This window comes from Odocoileus virginianus, chromosome 15 (assembly GCF_023699985.2).
Source record: "Odocoileus virginianus isolate 20LAN1187 ecotype Illinois chromosome 15, Ovbor_1.2, whole genome shotgun sequence".
Lineage (NCBI taxonomy): Eukaryota > Metazoa > Chordata > Mammalia > Artiodactyla > Cervidae > Odocoileus > Odocoileus virginianus.
Window position 1 is genome coordinate 65,871,623 of NC_069688.1, and position 14,563 is coordinate 65,886,185.

Sequence of the window (14,563 nt, forward strand, 5' to 3'; positions counted from 1 at the left end):
GGGAAATGCAGAATCTTTCCATTTGGAAATCAACTTATTTCAGAGGGATGTGCCTCTTGCCCTGGTGGGTGTCTAACAGACTTGTTTGGAGCCTTGACAGATAGTGCATCCAGTTCTCCCAGTCCACTTATGACCGCTCATCGGAGGCTGTCTTTGTCCTTCCCGCCTCAGGTCACATGGCCAGGTACACAGCCATCCTCAACCAGATTCCCAGCCACTCGTCGTCTGTGCGGACCATCCAGGGGCCTCCTGGAGAGCCTGGGAGGCCGGGCTCCCCAGGAACCCCTGGTGAGCAAGGCCCCCCCGGGGCCCCGGGCTTCCCCGGAAATGCCGGTGTGCCGGGCTCGCCGGGAGAGCGAGGTAAGCGGGCCGTGCCTCTCGCTGGGTGCGCGGACGTGGGGGCAACAGGGGCGCGCGTGCAGGGGCAGCGTTCCAAAGAACAGACCTAAATTAATTCTGCCCCACCTATTCTCCAGCTTCTTGTTTGTTTATCCCCAAAATTGAGAAAGTGAGTAAGCTACAACGTGTTTATTAATAAAGCTTGCATGCAGAAGGAGGATCAGAACTCCCAATTCACCTCTAAGAAGCTTTTGAGTTAATGAGAGAAAGATGGATGAATTAAAAAAATATGCCCCAGCCAGGTAGAATTAGAAAATGCTACATCTGGACAGATGTAGCGTCACACATGTGTGTCAACTGAAACAACAATAGAAGCACAACTGAAATGAGAGCTGTGTCTATCTGGCAGATCTGCTGAGGACTTAAGCCCCGGGCGCAGCACCTCAGGTTCCTCTAGGGACGGCTCCAAACAGGTGAGGGAGGAGCCAGTTATACATGCCAGGCTTGTTTTGGCAGTGTAAGCTGGGTAGTGGGAACATCAAAAGATGACTGTTAATTAAAGAAAAACAGACATCTCAAACGAATGAATTTAGCACTTTTCTCTGAATGTGAAGATGCAAGAGACTGGGCTCATTGAAACCATTCCTTTGATGTGAACCTTGACTCTCTAAGGCTAGTATTCTGCTCTTTCCCACCCTGCATCGCCCCCGCGTGCACTGTTGGGGCGGCTGTGGTGTCTGCTGGCCTGATGGGCACAGCGTTGTTTGTTGATGTGGCCGGCAGCATTCTCTGTCCTCATGTGTTGTGGCAAGTAGAGAGCTCGCTTTCCAGGTCTGGTGCTTTTTTTGTGCAGTGCCCATACTGGGCAACAGTCAACAGCAGCCCCGAGGTAAGTCATGAGTCATATCAACTCAATGATTCAGATGTGCCTACAGAGACCATGCTGATTCTAAACTTCAAATGAAATAGATGTTTAATCTGTTTGTGGTTCATCTTCCTATAACATGAGTCGGCATTTTATTTAATAGTTCTGTGGGTCAATGTTTAATCTTTTCTACTAAAGTTTCTTTCTAATGGAGATCCTCCTTAGCCTTCTACCCTTTCCAGGTCTCAGCAGTGTTGTGCAATGTAGTAATGGACTCTTGTGATCCAATTTCACCCAGTTCTGTAATTGACCAAGATCTGTCACTCCAGAAGCAGACGAAAGAGATGTGGGAGAATGGGGTTCCCGATTAACCACAAAGAGGTGATAGGAGGAGTTTCACACTTTCTAGAACTGTTGTATATGATGCAGATCGGAGAAAAGCTAGCTAATGAAACCTGCTCTATGAGTCATATTGCTTTAATGAGATGGGTTGGATATACTCCTTTGATCAAATATGGGATGCAAAATGCAGATTACAGAGATAATATTTCATGTTGATTCTTGATTCATGCCAACAGGCCAGGTGCATTTCTGCCTCTGCACTTATGGACACTTTGTTCTTCCCACTTTTGGAAATGTCCTTCCTTTTCCCTGTCTTACGTGTTCCTTACTCTTAGTTCGAGACTCAGCTTAACCCCTGTCACATGCATGAAGTTTCTGTTGATGGTTCTAGACCCACACATGTCGCCGCCCCCTGAGTGCCTGATGCTCGGCCTCTCACGCCCGTTTCAGCTGTCATCACATGTTAGTGAACAGCGTGATTGCAGAAAGCAGGGGTCAGGTCTGAACTGCTCTGCATAACAGGTCCTCGCTAGATCATCACTGCTGTGATGGCAACCCAGTACTGCTTTTCCTTTCTGAAAGGGTTTCCTGTGCCAGGGCACTAAATCAGCAGATGCAGAGAAGGACATAATTTCCTCATGGAATACCAGCGATCTGGCAGCCAGGAAGGTGGCCATCTCTGTCAGCAGGATGCCCTCCAAGGGTGCGGGTGATGGATCGGCTGTGACTCAGGGTGCACAGGGCCAGGACTGAGTCACTCGGCAAGGCACAGGTTGTCTTTGTTCTTTTTGGAAGTCCCGTCCTTGTTCTTGCCAGACTCAGTCTTTCCTACTCTGCAAGAACACCTGAGTGCTTGGAACAGAGGAATCTCGGCCAGGGGTCCTCGGATAGCGGGCCAGACAACCTTGAAATGTGAGTTTCTGCAATGTGATTTTCTGACACATACATTCCTAAAGAGTGTGGTAAACATGCAGAGTCCTGGGTTTCACAAGCACGGCATGCGGGGGAGCAGTCAGACGGTGGGAGATGCTCTTTGAGCACGAGGGAAGGCGGACTCGTCCTTTCACTTACTTGTCTGTCTGTTTCTGGCTGTGCTAGATCTTTGCCCCCACGTGGCCCTCTCTCTGGTTGGGGTGCATGGGCTTCTCCTCGCAGCTCTCTTGTTGTGGAGCGCGGGCTTGGGGCGCATGGAATTTGGTCGTTGGGGCTCATGGCTCTAGAGCGCAGACTCCGCAATGTGGGTCACATTCTCTGTGGCTCCGTGGAATGTGGGATCTTCCTGGATCAGGGACCAAACCCCTGTCTCCTGCACCGAGAGGCAGGTTCTTCACCACTGGACCTCCAGGGAAGCCCGGGAAGCTGATTTTGGTTGATTACCAGCTGGGGGTGTATGCTTTGGGGTGTAAGGTTGGGGTTTATAGGCCAACATCCAGAGAACTTTTCATGCCCAGCAAAGTATTTCAATCCCATTGCAACTGGGATTCGTGGTTGCAAGGAGAACAATAATTTAAAAAGGAAATTTATTGAAGTATCGTTGACTTGCCATATTTTGTTAGTTTGAGGTGTACAGCAAAGTGATTCATATTTTGATCTTAGCCTTGTGGTCCAAGTACCTGGGAAAGATTGACGCAGAAAAATGTCTGCCTTTCCACTAAATCAAAACAGTCAAATTTTAAAACCAAAGAAATTTCAGCCATCTTTTCTCCTGACCTTTGCATTTTTTATATAAAAAAGAAGCATACGAAGATATTGAGGTCACAAGAGGCTGGAAGTCAGCCAATGTTAAGACTGGAAATGAAAAACAGGGATCATGTTTGAGGTTTTTTTCTGTGTAAAATATGATGATCTCTATACTCTAGAGTACAATTTTAAAAGGACACCATATTATAAAGTGTAAAAATAAGTATCATTAGTAGGCAGTTTACTTAGGCAAGTAATAAGCTATAAAAGAAAGAGTAAAAGAAATGTGGATGTTGAAACTGGCATAGCATTGCGTGGAACCTCTTTCTGCTGAGCCTTTGTTAGAAAAAACATGACTCTTATGTACACTGCTGTCTTCAAAATGGATAACCAACAAGGACCTTTGTAGAGCACAAAGAACTGCACTGAATGTTGTGCTGCTGTCTGGATGGAACAGGGCTGGGGAGGATGGACACATGTGTACCCATGGCTCAGTCCCTCCTCTGTTCACCTAAAACCGCCGTAGTACTGTTAATTGGCTATAATTGGCTATACCCTAATACAAAATATAAAGTTTAAAGTTTGAAAAAAAAATCATCACTGCATTGACTTTGGCTAATTTTTCATCAGCAGTGATTCATTCGATTTCTCTATTCTAAGTTTATGAAAAGTTTTTTAAACTTTAAAGTTTAATGCACAAGAAGAAATGCATTTTACATCATGGCATGGTATGCATGTACATATGCGTGCATTCAAACTTACATGACTGAGGCAAATAGAAATAAAACTTACCCTTACTCTAGTTTCCTGAAGGGCATCATGGAGAACTCTTCAACACTCTAATAACCTATATGGGAAATGAATCTGAAAAAGAATGGAAAAATGTATAGTGAAGTTGCTCAGTCGTGTCCGACTCTTTGCGACCCTGTGGACTGTAGCCTACCAGGCTCCTCCGTCCGTGGGATTCTCCAGGCAAGAATACTGGAGTGGGTTGCCATTTCCTTCTCCAGGGGGTCTTCCCGACCCAGGGATCAAACCCAGGTCTCCCACACTGGAGGCAGATGCTTTAACCTCCGAGCCGCCAGGGAAGATAGATATATGTATACGTATAGCTAAATCACTTTGCTCTACTCCTGAAACTAACACAACACTGTAAGTCAGCTATGCACCAACATAAATTCTTTAAAAGATTAAAGGATACCTTTGGATTTTATGACCTCAGTTTGAAACATATTGTGCTGATTCAAGATCTTTGATTAACTCTCTTTTTACAGTTGATATATTATAGACAAAGAATATGCATTTTTAGAGAACAGAAATTACAAAATATTCCTTCTATATTAGCTAGATGAAGTGTTGACCATTCATGACTTTCCTTATTACCTAACAGAAGACTGTATTTTCACTCCATCTGATTGTCTTCCTCAACCTTGTTAACCCTTTATCTCCTCTACCTTAAACAAAGTATTGCTATTCAGTCACTCAGTCGTGTCCGACTCTTTGCGACCCCGTGAACCACAGCATGCCAGGCCTCCCTGTCCATCACAAACTCCCAGAGTTTACTCAAACTCATGCCCATCGAGTCGGTGATGCCATCCAACCATGTCATCCTCTGTCACCCCCTTCTCGTCCTGCCCCCAATCCCTTCCAGCATCAGGGTCTTTTCAAATGAGTCAGCTCTTCGCATCAGGTGGCCAAAGTATTGGAGTTTCAGCTTCAGCATCAGTCCTTCCAATGAACACCCAGGACTGATCTCCTTTAGGATGGACTGGTTGGATCTCCTTGCAGTCCGTGGGACTCTCAAGAGTCTTCTCCAACACCACAGCTCAAAAGCATCAGTTCTTTGGCTCTCAGCTTTCTTTATAGTCCAACTCTCACATCCATACGTGACTGCTGGAAAAACCATAGCTTTGACTAGACAGACTTTTGTCAGCAAAGTAATGTCTCTGCTTTTTTAATATGCTGTCTAGGTTGGTCATAGCTTTTCTTCCAAGGAGCAATCGTCTTTTAATTTCATGGCTGCAGTCACCTTCTGCAGTGATTTTGGAGCCCAAGAAAATAAGGTCTATCACTGTTTCCATTGTTTTCCCATCTATTTGCCATGAAGTGATGGGACCAGATGCCAAGTATTGGATTGGCCAAAAAGTTTGTTCGTGTTTTTTCCTGTAAGCTGGCTCTAGTACTGCTTTTATTGTTATTTCAGTCACTAAGTCATGTCCAACTCTTTGCAACCCCATGGACTGCAGCCTGCCAGGCTCCTCTGTCCATGGGATTTTTCAGGCAAGGACACTAAAGTGGGTTGCCGTTTCCTTCTCCAGGGGATCTTCCCAACCAGGGATTAATCTGTCTCCTGCATTGGCAGGTGGATTTTTTACCACTGAACCACCAGGGAAGCCCCTAGTAGTGCTTAATTGTCTTTAACTTCATTAGAAACAATTAGATTGTATTGTGACAGCTGTCATATCAGTTAGTCAGTCAGTTCAGTCGCTCAGTCATGTCCGACTCTTTGCAACCCCATGAATTGCAGCACCCCAGGCCTCCCTGTCCATCATAAACTCCCGGAGTCTACTCAAACTCATGCCCATCGAGTCGGTGATGCCGTCCAGCCATCTCATCCTCTGTCGTCCCCTTCTCCTCCTGCCCCCAATCCCTCCCAGCATCACAGTCTTTTCCAACGAGTCAACTCTTCACATCAGGTGGCCAAAGTATTGGAGTTTCAGCTTCAGCATCAGTCCTTCCAATGAACACCCAGGACTGATCTCCTTTAGGATGGACTGGTTGGATCTCCTTGCAGTCCAAGGGACTCTTAAGAGTCTTCTCCAACACCACAGTTCAAAAGCATCCATTCTTCAGTGCTCAGCTTTCTTCACAGTCCAACTCTCACATCCATACATGACCACTGGAAAAACTGTAGCTTTGACCAGATGGACCTTTGTTGGCAAAGTAATGTCTCTGCTTTTTAATATGCTGTCTAGGTTAGTCATAACTTTCCTTCCAAGGAGTAAGCATCTTTTAATTTCATGGCTGCAATCACCATCTGCAGTGATTTTGGAGCCCAAAAAAATAAAGTCTGACACTGTTTCCATTGTCTCCCCATCTGTTTCCCGTGAGGTGATGGGACCAGATGCCATGATCTTAGTTTTCTGAATGTTGAGCTTTAAGCCAGCTTTTCCCCTCTCCTCTTTCACTGTCATCAGGAGGCTCTTTAGTTCCTCTTCACTTTCTGCCATAAGCGTGGTGTCATCTCAGTGGGCTTTAAAAAGTTTATCAAAATTGGTGAATTTTTGTGTAGTCATTTTAATATTGAAGATGGAAGTAAAAGGCTACATTTTGGCATATTATGCTTTATTATTTCAAGAAAGGTAAAAATGCAACTGAAACGCAAAATAAGGTTTATGCAGTGTATGGAGAGGGTGCTGTGGCCAGCGGAGCTGCTGGAAGGGGCTGGTGGAGTTTCGGGCTGAAGATGTGTCTCTGGGTCGGCTTCGGGGGGGTCGGCCAGTTGAATTGACAATGATCAAATCAAGACTTGCACTGAGAACAGTCAGCTTTATCCTGGGGCTGCCCAGGCGATGCAGTGGTAAAAACCCGCCTGCCAACGCAGGGACACAACAGACGCAGTCAATCCCTGGGTTGGGAAGATCCCCTAGAGAAGGACACGGGAACCCACTCCAGTGTTCTTGCCTGGGAAATCCCATGGACAGAGGAGCCTGGTGGGCTACAGTCCACGAGGCTGAAAAGAGGCAGACACAACACAGCACAGATGAAATGTTATATCACTTGAGAGATAGCCGACATACTCAAAGTATCCAAATCAAGTGTTGAAAATAATTTGCATCAGCTTGGTTACGTTAATCACTGTGATGTTTGGGTTCCAAACATCGGTAGGAAACACAAGTAGGGACAAAGCCTTCTTGACCCTATTTCTGCATGTGATTATCCACTGAGACATAGTGAAAATGTTCCATTTTTAAAACGAATCATGACAGGTGGTAAAAGATGAATACTGTACAATAATATGAGACAGAAGAAATTGTGGGGCAAGTGAAACTAACCACTACCAACCACACCAAAGGCCGGTTTTCATCCAAAAAAGATGATGTTGTGTATATGGTGGGATTGGAAATGAATCTACCATGAGCTCCTTCTGAAAAAACCAGAGGATTAATTTCAACCAGTACTGCTCCCAGTTAGACCCACTGAAAGCAGCACTCAACGAGAAGCCCCCAGAGTGAGTCAAGAATGTGTGTGATTGTCCGTCAGGATATCGCAATACTGCATGTCTCTTTGAGGACCAGGCGAAAACTATTATAGCTTGGCTGGGAAGTTCTGATTCATCCACTGTGTTCACCAGACATTGCACTTTTGGATTTCCATTTATTTCAGTCTTTACCAAATTCTATTAATGGAAAAAATTTCAATTCCCTGGAAGACTGTAAAAGGCACCTGGAACAATTCTTTGCTCAAAAAGTTAAAAAAAAGTTTTGGGAAGATGGAATTATGAAGTTGCCTGGAACATGGCAGAAGGTAGTGGAACAGAATGGTGAATACATTCAATAAGGTTCCCGGTGAAAGAGAAAAATGTGTCTTTTATTTTTATTGATACTTGAACACCAAAGGAACTTTTTGGACAACCCAGTGTTGTTCATAAGATTGTGTGGAACAGTCTCTAGCTGTCTTCTCTCTTGGACTCTAACAGCGGATCCTCGGAGGTTAAGGATTCAAGTGAAGCCTGCAGCTCACATTGTCCACCCAAAGCTTACACTCCAGGTGCGGTGGCGGTTTAGTGGCTCAGTCGTGTCCAGCCCTTTATGACCCGTGGACTGTAGCCCGCCAGGCTCCTCTGTCCATGGGCTTTCCCAGGTAAGAATACTGGAGTGGGTTACCGTTTCCTTCTCCAGGGGATCTTCCTGACCCAGGGATTGAACCCACGTCTCTCGCACTGGCAGGCAGATTATTTGCCACTGAGCCACCAGGGGAGTCCAAACAACTCCAGTTGAGACTTGGCTAATTGCTGCATCCGGAATTGGAGGGGTTCCATCTGCATCACAGATGCAAAATACGAGGCAGCCCAGTTGCTTGCTTGCTGTCTGTCCTCGCTATACTATACTGTTACCTTATGTCAAAGAACAGCGATTCCTCCGTGAGCTAAGATTTTGCTGCCTTTCCCCGTTAAACCCTGCACCATCTCCAGGTAAATGGCATTGTATCCTGGCTTCGAAATTCAGCAAGTGGGTCAGATCAGCTCTGTGTTTCCTCTGTTGGTTCCTGAACTGTGGCAGTTGAGTCCAGACTGTTCTGACTACCTCACTCTCCAATCACAGCCTTGTATGATTCTAACTAGATCCTTCTGACAACAACTCAATGTCTAATTCCGATCTCTGCATGTCATTCCCAGATGACTGTTCTGTTTACTTTCTTATTCCATGTATTCAAATGTTCATTATCTGCACTGGAATCTTGAACCATCTAGAAACCCAGACAACAATTAAGTTCATTGGTCTATAGTCCACAAAACATAGTTTCTTTATTTCCCTGAAGAGGACTGGGAAAATTTCCTGATTTCTGTCTTCACGCAGTTCCTTCAGTTTCCATGATTCTCCAAAATGTATTAGAGTAGAGGAACCTTCCAACTAAAAATTTTCATTTTTAGACTGTGTAGCCATAACAGCTGGAATTCATAGCTGGTTTACTTTGTATGATAAGTCAACAAATATTTACGAAACGCAAGGTTTACGTAAGACTCTTGGCGGGGCAGGGTGTGAGATAATATGATTATTTATGGCTTTTGCTTGTTAGGCATCAAGTGCATCTGCCAATATTGTGCTGGGTCCCATATACACAGTCTCCCTTGGATAAAACAAACGATAAACTTTGATAAGAAGCAATGCTACCCTCATGGAACTCTGCTCATTCCTATGTGGCAGCCTGGATGGGTGGGGAGTTTGAAGGAGAATGGATACATGTGTATATAACAAGAAAAGAAAGAACAGTGCTATTATTTATTAAGCAATTACTTAATAAACTGTCAGTTGCTTAGTACATTATTAATGCTCATAAAAATTTTATGAGATCAGTACTAGCCCCGTTTTAGGTGAGGAAACTGAGGCCCAGTGAGACGGTCAGTTGTCACAAAACCACCCGCTGGACAGCCGGGGCCAGCATTCAGATCCAGACGTGTGTGTCTGCAGGACGTCTGTGCGCCCCGTGCCCTGCAGTTGCCTGTGAGCTCACTGGGCAGTGGGAGTTTCCCAGCGGAGGCCAGAGCTGTGCAGGGTTTGGTGAACCCAGTTTCACGATTGCTCCTGATATCCGTAATTCACAGCACGTCAGCTGCTAGATGACCGGAGTGTTTTAGTGGGTTGTGGCCGTACGATTTGCAAGCTTCTTATGCATTTTGTTCTGCTGTGTTTGGCTGGCCTTGGGGCCTCCATGACCTGGCAGATGACCAGCTTTGACGTGAAGTCAGCTGAACTGTTTTAGGTACATAGGAACTTGATAAAGACATTTTTTTATGGTTGCACATTTTGGCACTTGACATTTCTTCTAGATTGTAGCATAGGCTCAGTAGGGGAGTAACCCATAGGGAAATCAGTCACAGATTCGGCAGCTTGAGAGGCATGGGTGGAGGGTATACCTCTTTGCAGTATCTCACCTTGGGGACAAATAAGGAGGAACCAGGAATAAAGTAATTTGATCTTGTTTTGCTTCTAACATTTTAGAATAGAACTGTATTCACCTCACTATGTGTGATGCCTCTTTAGCTGGAAACAGAATAAGGTGATGGAAATAATGCATCAATAGTTAGAGGTATCAATCACATATAGGTTAGGATCTGAACTTTGCCACATACTAGCTGTGTAATCTTGGGTGCTTAATCTTACAGTTTAGTCTTTCTGATTATTCATTCATCTAATCTGCACTTACTGAGCACCTACTATATGTCAGCTTTTTCTTTTCAAGTGCCTTGCATGGAGACAGACATTAAACAAAAAAATACCTGAATAGCTCAATTTCACTTGTTATGTGTTATGAAAAAATATAGGCTGCTTTATGAGCATGGAAGAGGGGACTTTCTGACTTAGTCTATTGAATCAGTGATGTTTTAGCCAAGACCTGAAAATTTAGGGTTTGCTGTAACAATAAGAATAAAGTCAGAAGACAGTATTCCAGGCAGAGATAGCAATAGCATGTACAAAGTTCCCGAGGTGAGAAAGGATTTGAAACCGGTAAAGCACTGATTCTCAAGCCTAGCAAACATAATGTCTCCTAATTTATAACAAATAATTTGCAGCATTTCTGTTACTGTTCTAAACTAAAACTTATAGATAATAAATATAACTTACATTCACACATAATTAAAAAAATAAACCAGAGTGCCCTAATGGGTAATATAAAGAAGTAAAAGGGGAGTAAATCATTGTCAAGAGATTCATCTCTACATGCAAATTTCCAGCATAACTACACTGGGAACATAACGAAGAAGTCAAAATGTGCTTGTATTTAAGAATTATTAAAATGCAACAGCTCCAAATTCAAGATGATGTAGTTGAGCTTTTTCCATTACTACGTCTCTGTTGTGTTCACAGTGAAGATCTACCAGGATCGCAGATGCATCACTGGCATTGTGCAAATAACGTAAATCATCTTCTCCTACTTTTCCAGGCATGTCTTGGTTAACGCATCTCTTAATTTTTCGTCCTGTCTTTTTTCCCTACTACTTGGGGTCAGTGTCTTTCCCCATGCCAGCACCTGAAAAAAAAGCTCATGGGAAATGGCCAGGAGGGATCCATTGCAAAGACTTGCCCTGCCGAAGCTGATCGGTTTCTATAGATTCACTGGCACTTTACATCTGCTCTGTGGGATCAAATCTTTCAGATGTAAGTGCTCTAGTCATTCCAACATTATTATTGAGGACTAAAAATATCAATATTGGAATGTTACCCTTAATCAAGAGAAAAGAGCACGTTTGTCTGAAGACTAACACGAGGGTGGTCTCTACCATGAAAGCTTGATGCTAGGGTGGTTTCTTCCCCTGTGGCTCAGCAGTAAAGAACCTGCCTACCAGTGCAGGAGACACAGGAGACGTGGGTTCCATCCCTGGGTTGGGAAGATCCCCTGGAGGAGGGCATGGAAACCCACTCCAGTACTCTTGCCTGGAGAATCCATGGACAGAGGAGCCTGGTGAGCCACAGTCCACGGTGTTGCACAGTCGGACCCCAGTGAAGGGACTGAGCACTCGTGTGCAGAGTGGCTTCCACCCTCTGTTGGCTCCCTGGGTTAATTTGTCATTGTTCTTTGAGGATAAAATCCCTGGGTGACTTTTGAAGTCCAGAAATGACTCTCTTGGAGCTTTCTCTGCCACAGAAGATCAGATTTCTAATGATTGAATGTAAAGAAAGACAAGATTTAAAGATCAGTTTTCATCAGTCAGATTCTGAGGTTAACTTGGAAAAAAGATGGACTTTGTTTCAGAAAATGAGAAGAGGGAGCTGGGAGAAGGAGAAGGTGAAACACAGCTGAGCTCCGCCAGCAGACACGGGCAGAGACGGTACCAGCCGTCCATGGCTGCTGTGAGTCAGGGCCACTGCCTTTCAGAGACACAGACGTGGCTTTCAGGGCGAGAGATGACTTGACCACAGTAAAGCCGACGCTGAGTCCCGTGCGCTATGCCACAGTTTCCCGAGCATTCACAGTGCTGAAAGGTCTAGAGGAAAAAAGTCCCCAGTGGGTTCAAAGCTGGAAGAGAGAAGCAGGGTTCTTGCATTCAGTATTCCTGTTGTTGAAAAGAGCTGTTGGCACAGAAGATGCATTTGGCAGGAACCTTTGGTCACAGATTCAGAAATGAAGCACAGTAGTTGTGAGCCAGGAATGCCTCAATGGTAAGCATCTGTGAAACTTCTTAATGTCCCTTGTATCCTGGTTTATTCCTGGAAAAATTTTCTTTATGGGACGGACCAACTTGATGAAAGATAGAGGGCCAGTAGAACCCTCATAATAATTTACTTGTTGATCCTAAATATTTACGAGTCTTCCCTGTGATATTGTATCATGGTTGACACTCAGTTGCATGAGACATCATCTTTTCATTGCTGGTAAAAATCTGCTGAAATACGTGTTTGCCTTCTTCCTCTCTGGTGTCCCCATCTCCTGCTTCTCATTTCCTGAGAGATGAATTCCAGAGAAATAGAACTTTCTCTTTCTCACCCATTAATTATCTGGTAAAGTCCAGTTTGAATGTCCTTTGGAACAAGACCTTTCTGTGAAAGTTTGATGGATTGTATTTTCCTAATGTTTAGTGACCTTAAGGCGCTGGCAATGAATGCTTCTTTTTATCTTTGTGCCATCTTTTATTTTGTAGTGTTTTTTTTCCTGTTACAAAGTAACCCCTTGCATTCATCGTGGCTGCCGAGAGCTCTAGGTACTGATCTGTTACTGTGAACAAACAAGCTATGAACAATCACAACTTAACTTCAAACAAGGAAACCTAAATCATGGGATTTATGCTCTGGGGTTCAGAACTGGCTTAGCTGGGTGCTTCTGGCTCCGGGTCTCTGGTGCGTGCTTAGTTGCTTCAGTCGTGTCTGACTCTGCGACCCTCTGGACTATAGCCTGCTGGGCTCCTCTGTCCGTGGGATTCTCCAGGCAAGAACACTGGAGTGGGCTGCCATGCCCTTCTCCACGGGATCTTCCCCATCCAAGGATCAAACCCGCGTCTCCTACGTCTCCTGCATTGGCAGGCGGGTTCTGTACCTCTGGCACCACCTGGGAAGCCCGGGTCTCTCATGGGGCTGCAGGTAAGATGTCAGTCAGGGCACAGTCATCTGAAGGCTCCACTGGGGCAGGCTGATCTGCTGCCGACGTGGCTGGCTCACCCCACCCAGGACGATGGTGGTCTCAGGCGCTCCCTGCCCACACTGCTTACATCTGCGTGAGAAGGATGCATCTCCTCGGGGATGCTTGGGTGTTCGCTCAGCTGCTTTCCTCAGAACTGGTGCTCCCAGAGAGAGCAGGGAAGTCACAATGTTGCTTTCCGCATTTCCTCTTGTTAGCAGAGAGTAACTAAGGCATACCCCTGCTCAAATAGAAGGGGACTAAGCTGTGCCTTTTGAAGGGAGAAGTAGTTCAGAATTTGGGAATAAGCATTTGTTAAACCAAGGTTTTCTGCCCGTGCAGTGTAACCAGGATGATGCGGTCATCTGTTAGAGTAATTTCCCAGCAGTCGGACGTCTAGGACTCCTGTGAAGGGTTGGCTATGCTGTGTCTGCCTGTTTCCACCGTGTAAATGGGCGTCTTTCTCTCCCACCTCTTTTAAATTATTCAAATTCCAGATGTAGCTTTTTAAAGGGAAATACAAGATGTAGATTTAAATACCTTGAAAGAATAGCACCTATTGGAAAATTCTTTTCGTAGACTAACACTTTTTTGGGCATCTGTTTCTAGAATTAATTGTAGTTAGGATAAAATCAATTTCCAGTCAAACACAAAGAATTACCTTAAGAAGTCACCGACAAGTTACAATTATCGTTAAATTGTGTCCCTACCTTTGTACTATTGTAATATGACTATTACAATAACAAAAACCCTGTAACTGGTGTTTTGTCTTCTTTTTGCCATGAAAGCTGATGTAGTTGTTTCTGCAGCTTAAATTTTTTTTTTGAATCCTTAATTGGAAGGCCTGTGTAGTAAGTTGTAGCAGATTCTTGCCCTGGATTTCAGTCCTTGTCTTGGGTGATGGGTATCATGCTAGAATACTAGCCAGTGTTAACGCCCTCTCAGTAAGGGATTTCTGTGTAGCCCTGTGTCCTGTTTCCCCATCAGCTGCTCTTCACGTCGGTCCCCTTCGTTCTGGCAGAAGGAAGCTGCTCAGGACTCTCAGTGTTATCAGCTTGCGCTGCATGAGGACCCACAGAGATCTCGGTCACACAAGCAATAGACACTGTCCCCCCGCATGTCCGTGGGACACGGCAGCTCTGCTCTGCTAGGTTCCTGGCTGGAGGGGCAGTGACTCCAGAGGGTGTTCTTGTGGCAGTGACAGACATAAATAGCTGACCCACCCATCTATCTATCGTATCTCAAGTCTTTGTTCACATCACAGTCACTGATACACCACTGATCAAAGCACGCCACATGGCCGCGCCCAAATCTCAGGAGCGGGGCAATGCCTGAACCCTCTGCGAGAGATGGACGTGCAGCTCTCCTGTCCGGCAGGGGCATCCAGACTGCCGCCTCCGCTCGCCGCGGTCTCGTCCGCGCCTGCTGCTTTCTGTCCTGCCGACTCGTGTGCTGCTCTGTCCTCACACCTTTTGTGGGTTTTCACATGTTCTTCCAACTCCC

The 14,563-nt window shown here is 45.2% G+C and overlaps 1 protein-coding gene across 8 annotated transcripts in view; it reads left to right on the forward strand.

Annotated features, from left to right (window-relative positions):
• COL14A1 (collagen type XIV alpha 1 chain) overlaps positions 1-14,563 on the forward strand; it is a 232,282-nt gene that overhangs the window by 203,246 nt on the left and 14,473 nt on the right. For 7 of the 8 annotated variants that reach the window (XM_070477487.1, XM_070477489.1, XM_070477490.1 and 4 more), the window contains one exon: positions 172-360. The exons of the other annotated variant lie outside the window; for it this stretch is intronic. In XM_070477487.1, the coding sequence (XP_070333588.1) occupies positions 172-360 (189 nt within the window). The remainder of the gene's footprint in view (positions 1-171; positions 361-14,563) is intronic. 8 annotated transcript variants of the gene reach the window in all.